General features: G+C 39.9%; 1 protein-coding gene and 1 long non-coding RNA gene across 2 annotated transcripts in view; both read right to left on the bottom strand.

Annotated features, from left to right (window-relative positions):
- Positions 1-4,322: 4,322 nt before the first annotated feature.
- LOC309673047 lies at positions 4,323-6,409 on the bottom strand. The gene is made up of 2 exons (XR_014269283.1): positions 5,091-6,409; positions 4,323-4,612 (listed from the first exon to the last, which is right to left on the bottom strand). It is a non-coding gene; the product is annotated as an uncharacterized lncRNA (long non-coding RNA).
- A 566-nt stretch (positions 6,410-6,975) lies between these two features.
- SAMTOR (S-adenosylmethionine sensor upstream of mTORC1) overlaps positions 6,976-20,608 on the bottom strand; it is a gene marked incomplete at its 5' end in the record, with an annotated part of 37,921 nt that continues 24,288 nt past the window's right edge. Inside the window, 2 exons of the mRNA XM_082482686.1 lie at positions 6,976-7,667; positions 14,475-14,589. Of these exons, the coding sequence (XP_082338812.1) occupies positions 7,038-7,667; positions 14,475-14,589 (745 nt within the window). The 3' untranslated portion in view covers positions 6,976-7,037. The remainder of the gene's footprint in view (positions 7,668-14,474; positions 14,590-20,608) is intronic.

Raw genomic sequence — 20,608 nt, 5'->3', positions numbered from 1 at the left:
GAGGGATGATTCCACATCTCCTTCCAACCTACAATACTGACAAATGACTATTGCTACTGAAGCACATCTGCCATCCTGTCCTATTATCTTGACTCCTGAGCCCTTCTGGAACTCCTCCAAGTCAAGGGGCCAATACGGTACATATTCACTTGGACAACAGCCTCACAGAAGCCAGCACGCTGCCTCATACACAAAGGGTGGATGGTCTCGCCTAACACCTGGCTGAAAATATTGCTACCGTCACTAAATTATTTTCTGGTGGGATTGTCACACGAGAAAACTCCTTTGCAGGCAAGCAGCTGTTCTGACAGAAAACCGCTCTGACTGGTTCAGCTCGTGCCGAGCGGAGTCTTGCTGCCATCATATCGTGAGAAACATGAAAGGGAAGCTCCTCTGCTGCCGCCCCACCTGCTGATCCGGGTGCCAGGGGTGGAACGCTCCTGTTCCTAGCGGAGAGATGCAAAGTCTGCTCGAGCACGAAGTAATTGCAAAATGACAAAGCTCGGACCATGAATGCAACCTCCTCTTCCTGATCTTCTAGACAATTAGCAAAAAGGTGCACTACTAAACCACACAATTAATCATTAGTATTTTTCTAACTAAAGGACACAGTCAACTTCTTGGAAAAAACAGGAAAAGGAGCATTTTCAAGATGAACATATCCCATCACACAGCTACTGTCGAATAAACGTAATACAGTAATTCAGACAATTTTAATAAGAAATTTCAGCATCTGATTTATTCTTTAAAACGTAGCTATTTGTTACTCATTGCTGTTTAAGACTGACTGGTCAGACAAAGACTGTTCAAAGTCAGGGGGAGAATGCTGCATTTGTTTGTTTTTTAAACTAACGGTTGCAACATCCAAGTTGCATTTCTGAGCAAACCACATTTAGACCCAAAACAAACAGAACGCGTACACCCACTTTCAAATATTCAACAACTTTTGCAAACACAATTTTAAGCAAAACCTGGAGTCTTAAGAGACTAAACTATCCGAGAGCTTTCCCACACGTAAAGGAACAGCATTCCCAAAGCAGCTTTTATCCTAATTTGTCTAAGAAAGTAGAAAAAAGAAGCAAAACCCAAAGATGGTTCGGTAGTTCAACTGCAGTTGATTTAATGTGAGGCCTGTCTGAAGTACTAGACCCGCTTTTCCTTCAGTTTTATTCTTCCAGTTTAGCGCATTTCTTTCTAAAAAAGCAACTCTATGAGTCTTAAAAAAAAAAAAAAAAAAAAAACAACAAACCAAAAACCAAACAACAAAACAAAACAAAACAAACAAACAGTCATATTTAGCTAACGCATTAATACAATAGGCTTCAACCTCAGGTGCACGGCTCTGTTAGTTTGCGGACATGAATCCCGAGCCCAAACTTCGGGTGTGCGGTGTCAGACAAACGGCGGGCAGCCAGCCGGAGCACCGGCTGCCAGGCGGGCCCGGCCACGGTACTTCAGTGACGGCGTTTGCCGTGGGTCTGCCGGGGCCGCGCCGCTCACCGCGACCCGCCGCCCCGGGGAGCTGCCTTGGGCAGACGGCTCCCGCCCCGCCGCGGCCCGGGCAGGCCGCGTCCCCCTCGGGGCTGTCCGCCAGGCTCCCCTCGTCCCCGCCTCGCCGGGGTAAGGCTGGCCCAAGTCCCGCAGGCCCCCGCCGTGCCCCTCGCCCGCGGGAAGGCAGCCCGTCCCCGCACTCACCTCAACAGGCGTCCCGGAAACTTCCCACGCCCCGCGCGGCACCGCCGCCATGTTGAAGCTGAGTGAGGCGTCCCCGCCTACGGGCCGCGCCGAGGCTCAAACGCCGCCGCGGCCGCTGCCGGAGCACAGCTCGGCGCGGCGGCTGGGGCCGGGCCGGGCCCGGACGACGAGGCGCCCGGTGGGACGGTGCCTGCGGCGATGGGCCACGGTGGGGTCGTACCCGTGTTCCCATCGGCACCCTCTAGCCCCACAGCGGACTCGCTCTCGGGAAATTCAGCAGCATCTAGGTGACAGAGAGCGCGAAAGGTGGCCCGCGGGGCGAGGGAGGCGGCTCTGCCGCTCTGCTCCGCGCTGGTGAGACCCCACCGGGAAGCGCTGCGTCCAGCGATGGAGCCCTCAGCACAGGAAAGACAGACCTGTCGGAACGGGTCTAGAGGAGGGCCACAAAGATGATCCGAGGGCTGGAGCACCTCTCCTGTGAGGAGAGGCTGAGAGGTGGGGTTGTTCAGCCTGGAGAGGAGAAGGCTCCGGGGACACCTTACAGCAGCCTTTCAGTACCTAAAGGGGGCCTACAGGAAAGCTGTAGATTTAGACTAGATATAAGGAAGACATTTTTGGCAATGGGGGTGGTGAAGCACTGGCACAGGTTGCCCAGAGAGGTGGTAGATGCCCCATCCCTGGAAACATTCAAGGTCAGGTTGGACGGGGCTCTGAGCAACCTGATGTTGAAGGTGTCACTGCTCATTGCAGTGGGCAGTTGGACTAAATGACCTTTAAAGTTCCCTTCCAACCCAAACTATTCTATGATTCTACAAAAGCACATTCTCCCCTCCACACACAAAAAATGCAAGGTCGATAGGTGGGAAGAATGAAAAAAAAACAATCACAAAACCTAACCCAAACTTCTAAATGCTGTCAGCTGGTGTTGAGGACACAGAAGAGGGCATCAGGACCACAAGACAGACTGACACCTCTTCAGCCTTTCCCATCATTTGCGAGCAGGAGAGGACGCTGGTCCCAGACTCCTGCTTCCCAAACAAAAGCTTTCACCACCCTCGCATTTTGCAGGAGGTATGCTTCCTTGACCACCAGTGTTTCACAACACTTCGTGTTGGCAATGTGTGTTTTGAACTGGCCCCTTGCAGACATGTGGGCAAGAACGGGAAGTTTCTGGATCTATTTAATAGCTCCATTGCTTAGGCAAAACAAGGGCAGTTCAAGTTTGAATGAAGTTTAGACAGCTGCTGCACAGGGGCTCTTTGAACTGCAAGAGGGCTAGCGTGCTGCGGATTTACATCCTTTGTTCCTGTAATCCCTTCATCACAACCAGCCCCTTCGGCCCCTCAGTCAAGAAGCACTAGTGCTGACTGGTGGCAGCTGGATAGTCTCTAACAGTCTGTCTTTCCTGCCTCAACCATTCAGGCAACTGATAAACAAGAACCTCAGTCATCTCCAAAATCCTTACCCTTTTTCAAATTTTAAATAAAACTTGCTAACAGGCCTAAAAGTTACTTTTTTGGGGAGGGGGGGGGGAAGAGGGGGGGAAGCAATCAAGAGGTTTTCCTTTAACATCAGAAATCTCAGTTGCTTAGTAAATGTCACCTGCTTCAGATGCTTTACCAGCATCATGGACAACACTGAGTTGGTACTGTATCTGTCCAATCATGATTTAGGGATACTCTTCAAGCAACTATTGGTTGAACTTTTTGGAGAATATTTTATTTAAAATGTATAAAACCAACAAAGCTTCTGTGCAAGTTTGTGAAATGCAACCCTTCTAAAAAGGAAACCTTCCTGCTATTCTACAGGTACAAACCAATGAATTGAGGAAAATCAAGGAAACAAGGAAAAAGGAGCAGAAAACCTAAATATATACATATCTTAACTGCAAGGAATCAGATATGCTGCTGATTCATGGAAATATGATTAAAAATACTTAGAATGATCACCCTTTAAAGGCAAGTCAGCAAGTCTTCCCTGAAGCAGAATGATTCTGCAGGAAGCAATACTGAGAACAGCTGTGAAATCATGTTTTCTGATCTTCACTGTCAAGTAAGAGACCAGAATATACCAGCTGGCTCTGCAGTGCTAGGGACACACTTCAGTTCTGCTGAAATCTAATTTTCTTAGCATCTGGATCTGAGTAGAAGCCTTGCATTTTCAGTTTTTTCGGTTTCTTTTCCCATTGCCATCCTTTCCCAACACCTCCAGTACTCAAAATCACCGTACAGAAAAATACAGTAATGACCTCAAAAGGCCAAAGCACCACAGGTGCTGCAAAGATATTTCAGGGAGATAGAGGAAAAATTAAGAACATCTAGGGAGAGAAGAGAGGCACTGCGTTAGAACGTGGTCACATCTTAAGTGAGCGGGCAAAGAAACATGATACAGGATCAACTGGAATAATTCCCAAAACCCTTCTGTAAAGCAAAGACCACAACTGAGATGTAGAAGCTGAAATTGAAGTACTAAATTTAACATCTTTACTATAATTCAGTTGTTTATAACATAAACCCAACACAACTGTTTTCTTGACAATAAGGAAAATAACTATGCATTGGTTCCACTGGATTTCAGCATAAACCAATTGCATAGGAAGAAAAAAAGACATCTCCACACAAAAGAAACAATTTTTAAAAAGGTTTTCAGTTTTTTTTTTTTTAATAAATGTGCTTTGTTCACAAAAAGTAGTGACATAAAGACAACAGAAATGCAAATACACATTTTTTTCCTTTTCCTCTCCAGCACCTTAAGAACGAGGGATCTCTTGCACAGTCATAATTTTCAAATATTTCATAACCTAGAAACATTCTTCTTGCACCAAAGCCAAATATCCAACAACTGATATCACCACTTTATTGTTCAGAGAGGTATAAGTATTTATGTAAATCCCACTTTCCTCCTTCACCACAATCTACTGTCCCTTGTAAAAAAAAAAAAAAAAAAAAAAAAAGAACACTTCAGGTATTTAGAATGAGCAGCAAGAAAACCAAGCTGTTATGAATTTCAGGTCCCTAAACCACAAATACAATGGTGTCACTAACCTGCCAAAAAGGCTTAAACTTTAAATGTTAATATTTTAAACTGTTTTGGGGGGATAAATCTTGGTCTGAATTGCTTTTTTGTATGAATCACAAGCCAATTTACATTAACCAATGCCAACACATATGTTAGCTGGAATACAACTTTTTAGAAGGGGTATCAGTTAAAATGGTAGGTACACTTTGAAGTATGCACAGATTAAGTTTCCATAAGCAGCTGAATTTATAGCACCAGTATCGTAGCTTTAACATGAGCACTGCTGGAGTCAGTGGTTAACTGGGAAGAAGAAAGGCTTTGACTGACAAACTTTTTAGTGAAAGTGAAGTGGTAAAGCATTAGATGCAAATACTGACCTATAACTGATTTTGAAGCCATTGTGTATTTCATTAGACAAGTATTTTCTGTAAAAAAGAAAATAAGTTAAAGAGTCAACCATGATACTTGTATGTCTAAACTTTTTTTTTCCCCCCACATCAGGATATAATTGTTTGGTTTGTTATAACTATATCATTCAGATTGAATAAAAAATTTGAATCTGGTATTATGGGATGCTTAATATTTCAGGAGAGAGACACAAAAAGCTTACATTAAAGAGTAAAGCATTGCAGTCCAGATCACGTTTAGAGTGTAAGATGGACCAATGCAGGATAACTCTTTGTAGGAAACAGTATAAAAGAAAAACAGGTAGGTCAAACTGTGACACTTTCAGTGCAAAACTTCAATGGAAGGAGTAAGTTTCATTTTTGTAGCAACCACTGTAAAATCCACACTACAACTTCACTTTATCTGGTTAACTTCTGTATTATAAATACAAATGGTAGGTTAATATGGTGTAAGGTGTATTTCATTACAACCACCTCTGAAACTCGTATTTTCTACCATTTTGCTGAAGTCACTCTTAAAACTCTGATGTGGCACCTTGTTCAAATCATTTATTAGGCACTTACATATAGATTTAACAGCCTAATATTCAAATCCAAAAATTCTGGCCATTATTTTTAAATAGAAGGGAATCTAAGCTAAACTAATACCGAATCCTCTATTTTTACCACTGAATTGTTTTTTTCTGCAAAAACTCACAAATTTATTACACAAGTTAAAAAACTAAATAGACGTAAACCACTTCTGTTCCATTTCCTAACAGTGCAGATCAGTTTTCAGACAGCTATGGAGTTTTTATTTAACCACACAGAAGATTTTTGGGTCCAAATAAGCAAATAAATAGTGTATGTTAACTTCACTTGTGTGGTCTGAATACACAGCTTTGTGCAAATATGTGTATCCTTGAAAAACATCTATAATTATGTTCCTTTTTACAAAATCAGTCTGTAGTTAACCTATAACTTGGGAGGTCTACAAATAAGGACAATTAAAGAAAATGTTGTTTGTTTTTAAAATGCATAAATAATTTACTTTAAAACATGACAAACCCCATCCTGTCCCCCAACAAGCACTTTGAAGATAATACAGAACACCATCATTAGGGAAATACTGATATATGTTAGTGCTTGTACACTCATAAAATAGCAAACCCATGTTCCAGCTTTGAATTGAAACATAATTGTCCAGACGTACCATACTCCCCAGGGGCGGGTGGGGTGGGGTGCGGAATAACCTCTTCAGAACTCTCATGTCTAACTACTCTTTATGCAATGAAATCATACAGTATGTATAACTATGGATGAATATATTCCAGTGTTGTGGTGTTATCTCGATTTGGTGTTATCTCTAGAGGGCTGCAATAAACACAAAATAAAATGTGCAAGCATTACAGTTTTTCCAGCCCAAGTTTAACCAAAGTGAAACAAGTTTTGGAAAAGAGTTTTGTTCCATAATTAAGAAGGGACACGTGTAACCAAGTGTCTTAACCTATCTGCACATTTAATTAAAGTGCAAATTATTTCTTCCTACATATACTTCTCAGAAGCCCACCAGCTCCAGTGCCTTAAGCTCAACCACATTGAGTTAAAATATTGAAACAACATTTAGCAAATTAAATAGAATTCACACTTCACAGCACTAAAGAAAAGAATGGTACCTTTCTGGAAAAAAAATTAGTGATACAAATTTAAAGAAAGTAACAGCAATTTATGCTATGACATAAGTCATTTGCATAAAACTTGTATTTTTTCACTTTCATACAAGAATAAATTTTAAAATTCAAAAGTAGAAAAAAATAGCAAACTCTGTAAACCTTTGCATTTTCTTTATGCAAACCATTTTTGTATGTTGAGCCCATGTTAGTATAGCAAAATTAGTTAAGCAAGAGGCTTGACTGAAAGGGCATTTCAACGGCTACATTAACTTAGGAGCAATATAGGATCTTCTAGCTCATAAAAAGGAATTGAACTAGACTGGCTTTCTCCAGAGTCTGAGTCATAAGGAGCGTCAGGTAGCTCCATAAAACCATAAGCTAGCTGTTCATCTTCTGTATCAGATCGAACATAGCAAGAAGTGTTGGAATACTCTTCATCTTCTATACTGTTGAAATCCTGTGGGATATACAACATTCCCGGGTAGTTCCTGCTAACTAAGTCACTTGTTGTTTGCAGGGAAGTTTTCCTAAATGCCATCAGGTGCATGTGAGAGAACTTGGAATACTTGAAGCGTTTAAAACCCAAGGACTCTATGGCAATTTTCCAGCTTTTCATCATCATAGCCCGGCGATTCTGATGGGAAGAATCCGGAGTTATTACAAGCAATAAGCCATTTAATACGAGAAGTTCATGTGCCTTCTTGCAGCATATCCATCGTTGATAGGGTGATGGAAAGTAAGAAAGAAGGAGCGAGAAAACGACGACATGGAAGAGTTCTCCAGGTAGAGAATCAATGGGATTTTTCAGTTGCTTAAGAAAGGCATCTATAGCATCTTGTGCCAGTTGGAGAGGTTGCTGAATTTGAAGATTTAAGAAGTCACATTTGTATACGCTCTGGTGGAATAAGAAAACCAGAAAACCAAACAAACACCAAGGTTAGTTTAAAGAGCAAGTACAATCCAAATCCACAGAAAAATCAATGATAACTTCTCCATTCCCTCAAGGAAGTGTCAAGCTTGCTGAACATTCCTCTTGCTATTAAATCAAATAATCTAAAATAACTGTTTAATGCATATTGTTAGCTTTCACAATTGTGAAGCAAAATTTTAGATGTGTAGTAATTTACTAGAGATTTGATAGCTGAGGATTGTTAATTAAGAAAATAAAATAGAAATTTAACCTAAACAGAACAAAGTATCATATCAACTATCTCACAAATGATTGAAGAAGAATACAGATAAGCCTATATTGCTTTTGTTTCTCTGGACGCTGGAAGCCTTTTATAGGTTTTTATAAACCTGAAATCAGTAATTAGAAAATGAATTTGATACCTCAGTATTTCCACTAGTTCTTTTAAAAGAATCCATGAAACTTAGTAGTTTGGTCACTTGGAAAAAAAAGTGTCATTCTTTATTGGTACAGAAACAAAGAAGCTATGACAAAGCAACATACATGGGAAAGATACATTACACTAACTGCTTTGCAGCAGTGATGCAGGGCTGTGTTTTAACCTCGCTGCAAATACAAAGTGTGGGAACACGCATTACATTATCAAAGTAAGGTAAGGGCTGTAAATTCATCTCTTGATCATCTGTGCACTCAAACTGTCAAAGACGGGAAATGACACCACAATACAATATACAGAAGAATAAGTTCTTAACTTCCCTTAATCACAGAGCATTCAAAAAAGAAGTGTAACTGTATACTATTGACTATATTTAAGTTTTGACACTTTATATTAATCAAAACCTGGGACTGACTTCTTTCACAAACAAGGTGTTAAGACACAACGTTTTGACAGGATAGCAACAAAAATTGTTATTAATGCCTAAAGAATGTGCAGTGAACAACAGACACTCTAAACAGGTAAGTGAACATGAAAGCAGACACAAAACATTCTGTGGAGCACATCTGAAAGGTGGAGTTAGATCTGTTGCATTTTCATACTGCAAAAATATTTATAGTGTGTTTCAGAAAACAATATTAAAAAAAAAATCACTAGAACAGTATTGTAAAGGTATTCATAAAGCAACTGATATGCACAATTGTTTCCAAGTAGAAGAGAAGGTTATTTCTGTTTAAATAAAATCACATTCTCTTTCGAGAGTATGCAGTAAATGGGAAATAGTAATCAATGTTCAAAAAAATCTGTGATTTATTTTTCAGTAGTTTTAATCTTGGCCTCCAACATGCAAAAAAAAAAAAAAAAAAAAAAAAAAAAATCAAAAAAAGAGCTTTGCATTACGTGGCTATAATCAAGAAATTAAACCTGCAGGACTATACTCTGCTTCCTTGTAATATTTAGAACAGGAAATTAACAATAGTAATTTCATGATATCCTCTAATAGGTTTTAAAATAAAGAAGTGCTTTGAAGAATAATTGTTCAGAGAGCCATGGTAACTTAGAAGCAAGACTTAAGAAGTTAGAGGCTATACATACACAGTTGAAAAAATGATTTAGACTGCATGTATTTCTCAGTAGTGGAAAAATACTCATAAAACAGTTATGTAGAAATAATATTAAAGACAATTTCAGGACTAAAGTATGTTTTGAGTGGAATCTGAACTCTGCAAGCAGTTTTAGGACAAAAATGCTGCTAAACTGGAGATTGCTACTAAACTAGATATACAAGCCTTGAACTGATGTTAAAGTCCTTCTAGACACTGAAACAGCAGTTATATTTTAGTGCATCCACTGACATTTAAGATCACAATCCTACTTGTATATTCTAATTTTTCATTCCAGTACCCTTCCAGCATCTTTATTTTTTGGTCTCAGACTATATTTACTCCAATACAACATCTGCTGCATGTTCAGCATGTTTCCCAGCAGTACGTAGTTGTATTTGGATTCCCAAAGTGGAGATTCTCCCTTCATTCCAATTTTGCCATCTTTTTTTTTTTTTTTTAATTTATTTTTTTTGTTATGTAGACAAATTAAACTTCTCTAAAAAAATAACCACAGCTAATTATACTCTGGAATATCTGTGTTATAAGCAGAATGATTTGAAGAAAGGGGCAGCAAAAATACTGGCTCAAAAAGAAACCTGTTCTGCTTATCCCAGTCTCAGTTTCCCTCCTCCTAGTTTCATAGAATGATAGTGTAGTTTGGGTTGGAAGGGACCTTTAATGGTCATCTACTCCAACCGCCCTTCAATGAGCAGGGACATCTTCAACTAGATCAGGCTGCTCACAGCCCCGTCCAACCCCACCTTAAATGTTTCCAGGGATGGGGCATCTACCACCTCTCTAGGCAGTGTGTGCCAGTGTCTCACCACCCTCACTGTAAAAGTTCTTTTCCTTTTATGTTCCCTCTTTCAGTTTTAACCATTACCCCTTGTCCTATCCTAACAGGCCCTGCTCAAATGTCTTTCCCCATCTTTCCTATAGCCCCCCTTTAAGTACTGGAAGGCCACAATAAGGTGTCCCCAAAGCCTTCCCTTCTCCAGGCTGAACAACCCCAACTCTATCAGGCTGTCCTCACAGGAGAAGTGCTCCAGCCCTCTGATCATTTTTGTGGCCCTCCTCTGGACCCGCTGCAACAGGTCCACGTCTTTCCTGCGTGTTTCTTTAATACTGCATGTTTCCCTTGGTGTACCTTACACCAGGATACTGTAAATGAGCGAACAATGCCTAGCTAAAGAGAATACTAATTTTTTCTTGGTGCGGTCCCCCCTGCCTCAAAACACAAAACTTTTTAATGGAAATATATTTCCATATTTGTATCTCTACAGTTAACAATCTCTCTATATGAAACAGAGATTCTCAGCATTCTGAAGACATTAATTCTTTTATTATATCACTAACATTTCAGTTCCTCTTCTAGTTTTTCCACAATCGCATCCTTCTTATTCCTAAATTAAGTATTTTACTCAACAACTTAAGTCTATAACCAAAGCATTTCTATATGCAGAAAGTGGATCAAACTATTTTTATTAAAGAAGGAATTATTTAATCCTCTCTAACATTACTGAAGAAACTGACTTCTTCAGAAGTTTCTGTGCTTCCATGTGTTTCAAAAAGTATTTTGGTATCTTACCTAAAAGATCTACTAAATCAGAAGATTTTACCACTTCTTTTGTCAGCGTCTACCACTAAATTATCAGATCAGTTTTTCAGGTCAGAAGATGACATTAACTACCATAAGAACCCTCTGGTTGTTATTCTGAAATCTTAAATCAGACCAAGCAACTGCTGGCCTAAAGATAAATTTATTCAGGAGGTTATGGTGCTGATGCAGCTCAAAGTAGAGTCATCTTGAATACATCAGGGCTTATTTATTCTGGTTTGGAGGTGGGCCTAAACTTATTCTAGCAGATGGCTTTGAGTGCACAAACTGTACTCCACGTCACTCCACGAACACTTGCTAGCTAGGTTTCAAGGTGCCCTGAACACACCAAGTATCCAAGAGAATGGAAGTAAGAGAAGCTGGTGAGCCCGAGACAGGCCTCACAGTAGCACTTTGAGGAATTCCCATCATCAAGCTATGATACTAACTATGTCAGATGACAAGAAATCAATTATCTTATCATTCCCTTGTACTGGGAGAGAGCCTGAAGAACTGGTTAGTACACAGAAATTGCAGCTACCTGACTACTCCCTCTCCTGTTGTCTGGCATGGATTACTCACATTCCTCCATTACATCCATAGAAGTAATGATTCTGGAACTCTTCCAGTAATGGTTTTGGTCACTGTACATTTAAATTGATTTTCATGAGAACAAAAGTAATTTTCTTATGGAAACAAGAGGATAGACTAGATAGCAAAAAATCAACTATGCATACCCAAAACTTAATGGTTGAATTCTTCATATTTGAGAAGTCATGGCGGTCTGGCGAGGTTCCTGCTGACTGGAAAAGGGGAAACATAACCCCTATTTTCAAAACAGGAAACAAGGAAGACCCAGGGAACTACAGGCCAGTCAGTCTCACCTCTGTGCCTGGCAAGATCATGGAGCAGATCCTCCTGGAAACTGCTGAGGCACGTAGAAAAAAAGGAGGTGATTGGTGACAGCCAACATAGCTTCACCAAGGGCTAGTCATGCCTGACAAATTTGATGGCCTTCTACAAAGAGGTTACAGTGGAAGTGGACAAGGGAAGACCAACTGATGTCATCTACTTGGATTTGTGCAAAGCGTTTGACACTGTCCCACACAATATCCTGGTCTCTAAATTGAAGAGACATGGATTCAACAAATAGACCACTCGGTGGATAAAGAACTGGCTGGACGGTCGCACTCAAAGAGTTGCGGTCAATGGCTCGATGTCCAAGTGGAGAGCAGTGACAAGTGGCATTCCTCAGGGGTCGGTACTGGGACCTGTACTGTTCAACATCTTTGTCGGCAACGTGGACAGTGGGGTTGAGTGCACCCTCAGCAAGTTTGCTGATGATACCAAGCTGTCTGGTGAGGTAGACGTGCTGGAGGGGAGGGATGCCATTCAGAGGGACCTGGACAGGCTGAAGAGGTGGGCCCGAGCCAACCTCATGCAATTCAACAAGGCCAAGTGCAAGGTCCTGCATCTGGGTCGGGTCAATCCCAAGCACAAATATAGGCTCGGAGGGGAATGGCAGGAGAGCAGCCCTGAGGAGAAGGACCTGGGGGTGCTGATTGACGAGAAGCTCAACATGAGCCAGCAATGTGCGATCGCAGCCCAGAAGGCCAACTGTATCCTGGGCTGCATCAGAAGAAGTGTGGCCAGCAGGTCAAAGGTGATTCTGCCCCTCTACTCCACTCTCGTGAGACCCTACCTGGAGTACTGCATCCAGCTCTGGAGTTCCCAACATAAGAAGGACAAGGACCAGCTGGAGTGTGTCCAGAGGAGAGCCACGAGGATGACCCGATGGCTAGAGCACCTCTCCTATGAGGAGAGGCTGAAAGAGTTGGGGCTGTTCAGCCTGGAGAAGAGAAGGCTCCAGGGAGACATTATTGCAGCCTTCCAGTACCTAAAGGGGGCCTACAGGAGAGCTGAGCAAGGACTTTTTACTAGGGCATGTAGCGATAGGACAAGGGGGAATGGCTTTAAACTAGAAGAGGGCAGGTTCAAACTGAACATTAGGAAGAAGTTTTTCACTGTGAGGGTGGTGAGGCACTGGAACAGGTTGCCCAGAGAGGTTGAGGCCCCATCCCTGGAGGTGTTCAAGGCCAGGCTGGACGTGGCCTTGGGCAACCTGGTCTAGTGGGAGGTGTCCCTGGCTATGTCAGGGGGGTTGGAACTCGATGATCTTCAAAGTCCTTTCCAACCTAAACCACTCTATGATTCTATGAAATTCAGCTCATGTAACTTCAGGTGCCTAGGCTCCCATTACAGTCACTGGAGAGCCAGTCAATACAGCCCATGAGGTCAACACATAGTTCACCTCACCATGTAACAGCAGACATTTAGGTTTCACTGGCTATTTTTTAATAGATCTCCACTGACTGTAATTGCAATATAGAACCTCAGATGTAGACATCCATGATCTATGTATCTTAGCTAGAAATTTACTTGACATGTATTAGCATTTTAGATGCCACAGGCTGCTGCTCAGTGGCATGTGTCTCCTTTAGATCCTGTGTCACGTCCAACAGCCCTATGCAGATGTCCTAACAGCCTCTTAAGTGGTAGAAAACAATCATATTTGGGCAACTGATGTCTATTCTTCAAATTCGGCAAGATGTAGTCCACTCAAAGTTTCTTTGTGTTTTAGATGAAACTAACATCTTTAAAAAGCAATTCAACCAGACTCAGATATCTTTCACCATCTCTAAGCATATATGCAAAAATATAAATTAGTTGTTGGTGAACTAAACCTGGTGACCACAACAAAATACCATGCATTTAGCATGTAAACTACTCTGCAGCAAATAAGAACATTACTTTCAAGTTAACTGTATTATTGTACTTGTACACTTCTTCTCACCTCTCCAGTTCTACAGAGGCCACTGATTTTAACAGAGCCTGATTTTAAACTCTAAGTGGTCAAGAGGTGTATGGTCAAAGGTTTTTCTGTTTTCTGTCAGAAATGCATTCCTTTCTGTATCTTTTAATTTTCATTCCACTTCGTCATTTTGCTTGGTTGATAAATGCTATAAAGACTGACAAAAGTTGGGTTAAGAGCAAAAGACAGAAAGAACAAACCCATTAATTCTTCTGTAATAATATGAGAACCTTACTACCTAGAGAAACTGAAGCAATTTACCCTAAAAGTGCTAGTAAATTTGTCCTCAGGATTACAGAAGTTCAATTATATTTCTAGCAATAAACAGAAAATCCCCCTTACAGTGCACTTCTGGTTACTAAAATTCCCCAAAAAACTCACCAAGTACAGTCACTGATCATTTCCTCCTGTCAATGAATGCAGCTTCTGAGAGGTTCATGCCTGAGCATAAGCCTACTCAGTTTTTATTTATGCCTTTTAAGATGCAACGACTCATCTGAAATGCCACTAAAAGATGGCTACTGACATTTTCAAATTTTAAAATTCAAAACCGCATTATAAAGGCATAATTGGTGGAAAGAATTAGATGTTTAAAACAAAACACAACTACAGTTTAGAGCCTGTTCACGGGAAAGAATATTGCATGACAACAGTTCCTATTAAACCAGATATTTAGGATACACACTTAAGTATTACACATACTTTTTTTTTATAGTCATTTTGAAGCATTCTAAAATATCTGAGAATGAAATTTATATTAAATTCAGCAAACATTACATACCTCAACAGCTGGAACAATATCTATGCCAACTGTCAGAAATTCTTCAAACTTCAGAAATGGATTAAAGCAGCTACCAACATCAAGTAATCTGATCTTCCCCAAGGAGTGGAGCAATCTAAGAAGCAACAACAGTTCAGCTTTATCAAATATTATTTTTGAAGCTATCTGAAATTGTAATTCAGAATATAACTAACGCAAAAAAATTCTCACAGAACACCGCAGTAGTGACTTAATAGAAACGAATCCCTTACTTGAATTGCTGAAATACCTAAAGAATCAAGCTCCATCAATAAAGCAGATGGTCCTCAAGCAGAACAGTTTATGTTCAGAGCAGCTGTAATACTACTAACTTGTGTACTTGTAGTAAGAAACTAAAATGGAAACTTGTGCGCCCACTAGACAATCTTTCTCTATTGCTTTGTGTTTCTCACTTACCTTTTTGTGGTATTCAATGGTGTTGAAGTCACACAAGTCACCAGAGTTAAAATTTCAGGAGTTTTAAAAGAGAAACTGGCAACACTCTATGACCTACTTACTTGTCAGTCCCATTTTAAAGGGCACCTGAAGTCGAGTACAATAATTTAATAAAGACAAGAGAACACATAATGGTTTTACAAGGTAAACAAAAAGTATCTAAAAATGAAAGCATTTACTTATTCCCTGCAAAAATTTTAAAATATTTTATTTGCTTTATGTTAGGTAATGTTTTTTTAAAATGCTGGAGGTTCACTCCAATTCTGTTTCAATGGATGCTGTGAAAGATTTAGAACAGCCCATGCAAAGTTGTAGGGAAGTTGTTCTAAACATCTAATAGAATTGCAGTATTCCCTCAAAACTACTTGAAAAACAAGAAGTCTATTCCATGCCATGCAATCAGTTTTCTTTTGGAGCATCCAAAAGCTTTTTAATGAGAAATAGTCAAAAATAGTCATCTGGTTTAAGAAAGAGTCCTAATCAGAGTATTTCTGAAGTACTCAAAAATGAAGATTTATACCATAAGAATTCTGAAGAATATTTTAGTAAACCAAAAATCTATTTCCTTATCTGCCACTGTGTGATGACCCTACTATCCAATGTTAAATTATAGATAAGGCAGCCAGTGGCTGTAATGCTAAGTACTTAGCTATGCTACCAAACAACAAAAGCTGAACAATTAGGAAAGAAAGGGAGGGGATTAAATTGAGAAATCATGACTTACTGCTTGGACTGACAGAAAGAGGTTGACAGACTGCTGAGGACACTTTGATACTTTAGTTCCAGAATGCTGGAGAGATGCATATCCAAAATGTCATGAAAAATGAAAACAAAACCCACCACACTGAGTAACTGGCCCATCATCTTCTCAACCAGATTCCAAAATTTCCTGGGGTAAAAAAAACCTGGAAGAGTGGGCCTTTAGAAAGAAAATAGCAGACTGAAGAAATGAAGAGAGGACATTCTTGTACTGTCGGGTGGAAGTTCCCATTATAGCACAGCAGAAGATACACTAGAGGCTGGCAGATGAGATTTACCTTTTCTTGGGAAGCTCTGACATCATCTGTGACCAACTGCAAAACCAACCTGAAATGCCTTTATGAAGATAAAGGCATCATTGCTCTTTTCTTTAAGTTAAATACATAGCTTAAAAAAAAGAAAGGGAAAAAAAGATGATGCCTGGCATCTTTTATAGATAGTGACTGCTGCCTTGGCTCTGAAAGCACTCTTATCTTCCAAAGCATAGTTTCTGTGACCAATGCCTAGAGGAACATTTGTGGTCTTCAAGTTTACAACTGTAGGCATTTTCTTCATGCCTAAGGCAGTTACCAGTATATATATATATATGTATGTATATCATGTAGCATCAGATAAGATCAATGCACCTGTAGAGAAGTACTGGCGGTCAGCTATCTCATCATCGTTTAAAGGTTTTGCCTCATCCTGGCACTTAGTTTACCTAACTTGATACGCTGTACCTCTTAAAAGAATTAGAATTTGAATGTTGCACTCAGTTACCACTAATATCATGGAATCAGCTGTTGAATACATCCTGCAATCAAAGAGATCGTTCTTTCAGTTTTTATTTTCCTTCCACTCTGAATTTGAAGGGCCCTGCTATTTATTCTTTTTTTTTTGCAATTGCAACAGATCTGTAAATGAACAGAATTGTCTAACTCCAGCAAGTCCACTAGTACAGACTACATCTGCCTGTTCTTTAAAGCACAACTTGATGAGTGCATCCACATATCAAAAAAAAAAAAAAATACAGCACCACTACCACTCAACAGTTTGAACTCTTTTTATTGGAACATTTACAGGGCTGCATCTAAAAATTTCCATCATGATTTGTAAGACCTTAGAATACCCAAAGTCTATTAACAGAGGCAAACAAAGGTGAACTCGTAGCTTTCACAGGGAATTCACAGGCAGGAGAATGGTAACTTCCAGCAAGTAAATGTTGTTTTTTTCTTCAAGTTTCTGCAGCCAATTCCAACTGGCATCTCCAAAATATCATTTGTCATGTTTCTGGGAAAGATTCAGCCCTAGAGAGACAGGTAACTGCAAAAACTTTCAGAAACAGATCTGCAGGGCGAACGGAGTCCAACAAAGCCACGGTTGTACTCGTTACAACAACAAAGCAGTAAGGAATACTGCAGGGGAAAAAAAACCCAAAATTTTATGCAGCAATAAAGAGATCTGGACTTTCTGTGCTCCTCGCAAACTCCCAGTGGTCTCCACAGAGAGGATGTTGGAGAAGCAAGAGAAGACTTCTTGTTGCATTCAGCAGAATAATAATGCCAAGTTTAAGGATTTTGCTTCTACATGGAATAGAAGATAGCCAGGGGATACTTCTGTCAAAATACCAGCACCACCAAAGCAAATAGTGCAACAATTATCTTTAAGTTAAAACCTCATACATTACCAGGATACTCTCTAAGTCAGTCAGTACTGAGTGAGATTTCAGAAGGAAGATGATAGCAACATTTTTTTTCCCAGTTTAGATGCTAATCACAATGTAATCTGTACAACAGGAATTTGAATACTGCAGAGAGACCATTCAGATCCTTGTGGCCATAAATCACAAACATGGGCTAAAGTCAAGTAGTGTCTTTTTCCATGTAAGGCTAGTATGAGATTTCTCAGACTGGCATGTATCCTTGTCTAGCAAATGGAGACCCTAATGGCAGATTCTTTATCATTCAGACACAAAAATGTATGTCTATATATATGCCTATGTTTTACATAAGAGTCCAATGATGAAGACATCTGGGACCACAAGAAATGCAACAAGAAGGAACATGACTTTATAGTGCAGAAAAAACTTCCCATAAAGAAGAGTGACAGCCTCTAGAAACCTTAACATTTTCCATTTAAAGTATTCGATCAGATACTTGTACAGATTAAAATTAAGCAGCGCAACCCAGAACCATCTAATTTCCAGGAGAGCCCACTTCACCTACAGTAAAGTGAAAAATCACTGTGATGTATTCTGTCTTCCTCTCTTACAAAACCTGCCTTCTTGGCTGCAGCATTATTTTTGACTGGGTGAAGGGGGACACAACTTCAGATTACTGCAGCATTGGGGCACACTTCTGGAAAGCTACAACTCCAGATTCTATGCTGATCAGAAGCCAGAAACTCTCTTCCACGCTACAGGACAACAGATCTAAGGCATCTGATAGAGGGCAAATTCACTCTGACAGGTGTGTCACATTCAAGGAACCTTGTAGTCTAAGTTCAAAGCAAATGTACTTTGAAACCTTAATAGTAGCAGGAATTCAGATGCTCACTTGTGTCTTCACTTCCTGTTGTTTGTCAGGTTTTGCTGCCTCTCAGAACACAGGTGCAATGAATTGCTTAGTAGCAATTCTCAGGCTGCCAGTTATCAGTAGGGGCAGGTTCCTAGTTAGGTGCTTGAAATAATTCTGAAGCTCTTTAGAAGCACTTAGATTTGGTCACTGAATGTATACAGAGAGCACAGACCACTGATTCAGATGCCTACTTTTTCAGCACTCTAACTCTTAAGTCAGATTCCTCAGTGAGAATGTAACTGCAACAATCACTGATCCAGTGATCCTACGAATTCATTAGAACTGTAGTCTTGCAGAATTCATTAATAATCACCCTTCAGCTGCATTTCCTAATGATCTTCAGTCAAGGTAACACTAAAAGCAAAGGAAGTACTTTGCCACTGCAGGTAATCTCCAAGCACATCTTAAATCCACAGCTCTCCAATGCATTGGTACATATGTAGAAAAACAAAATTTGAATAGTTAAAGATCAGGAACCGGTAAAGAAGTGTACATAACCAGGGAAATGAGTACATTTTTAATATATGCCACACTTCTTTATTTTAAGAACTTTATTAAATGGACTGCAGCTTTTGATTACTAGCCCCCTTAAAAATACACCTATTATTCAACTAGGTGTTGTACCGATAAGTGACATTTTCTCTTGGAAGCAGATAGAAAAAGAGCACAGTTATTTGACCATAAGGAAAGTCACTTTATCTCTGAAATTAATCACTTCAGGTGCTGATCTCCTACTTTACAGTTTTCAATTACTCCATTATTTATCAAGGATGGGAAGGGAAAAAATTCAAAAGCCTTATGCTGTTGTCAGAAGAGCAGAACAAAGCTATACATCTGGTTCTGAGTGGCAACACTGGTATGCCTTAAATCTTCCATAACATCCATGCATACACATATCTACTAGGAAGATGTAGTTTGCTGAGCTATATTAAAGAAGGAATGATAGGTTGAATCCTAAGAGACATTCAAACCAACACGTGAGAAGAATCCATATGAAAAAGGTTATGATATTTACCATTAAGGATAAAAAGCCAGACTGCTTAATTTGACAGAAAAAGAAGAGAAAACAACTCAAAAACAGAACAAAGGGGGGACTGATTTATTGAAGGGAGGAGCTGTTAAATAGCAGGTAACAGCTGCTTTTATCTTGCAAGATGGAGCCACTTTGATGTCCAGCTTCACAACAGGTGCAGTTGTAATGTTAACTCATTCTGGGATGGAAGGAAGTACTGTGGACAATACATTACTTTTCATACAGATTAAAGTAAAAAAGGACTGTTCACATTAGTTATTTCTTAAGACTCGCCATTTTTAATATGGCAAAGAGGTGAGCAACATGAGCAACTGGAAATGGGTTCAAAGTAGTTGAGTGACTTTCTGAGTTGCAGTAAACTTTGGCCTTCTGGTTCCTATGATTTTTCCTACCATCACCTTCAAGAGCTGGCTGAGTGCTTCCTACTTCTCTCTACATCTCCCAGCATCTTTTTTACTACCTTCGGAGCTTTTTATTCCTGAGCTAGCTTTACTCCTTACCAAAGTACAGTCTCTCTACAATGGCTTGCCAGTAAAGGTAAGCTCAGAAAAAGCTCCTACATAAACAACCTGGATTTAATACTACTTGAGAGGATTATATATGGAAAGAACAAAATTATTGTCTTTACCCCCCCAACTCTTATTTGTAGCGTTACATGACCAGAATGGAGTGACAGTACTTAAACAAGGGTGTGCGCGTGGGGGGAGGTTCCCCCATACCCTTTGTACCAAGACCTCACCAAGATTCAGACTTCACTAATCGATCAGTGTAGACGTGGTAGAAAAGCATTTCAGGAGGAAAGCATGCTTTGTGTAATACACACTCCATTTTCATTCTGATTAACTCTGTAATTTCTTTTATACAGCACAGAGGAAAAAAATTGAATTTTCATTTCTCTGGGCAGTAACATAGAACAGCTATGCCTTCTTGCTTTAAGGTCTGTATGGCTACTAAAATCCTTACTATCATTTGTTGCTTACTCAGGTAAATAGTATGAATCTTGCCTTTGCCAGGTATGTGGATGTACGTATTTGTAAAGTTTTGACAATGAAGATAAAAATCATCATCACTATGTTAACAAATACTTTTAAAATTATTTAATAAAAACTTCTGTATTAACTACTTTCTATACACACTACTCAGAACAGAAAGTAAGGCTACAGACTACTGGCAGCAAGAAGAAACTCATGTGAAGTTAGCTCCGCAACAGCCATTATAAACTGTACCAAGTACAAAGACAGAGCACACACAAAGGGAGCACTAATACTTTGTCGTGACAAGGCCTCCCACTGGAAGACAAATCAACTTGAAGT

Source organism: Vanellus vanellus (assembly GCF_965231255.1).
Source record: "Vanellus vanellus genome assembly, chromosome: 1".
Lineage (NCBI taxonomy): Eukaryota > Metazoa > Chordata > Aves > Charadriiformes > Charadriidae > Vanellus > Vanellus vanellus.
Note: the sequence above shows the minus strand (reverse complement) of the source record. Positions and strands in the feature narration are given on the sequence as shown.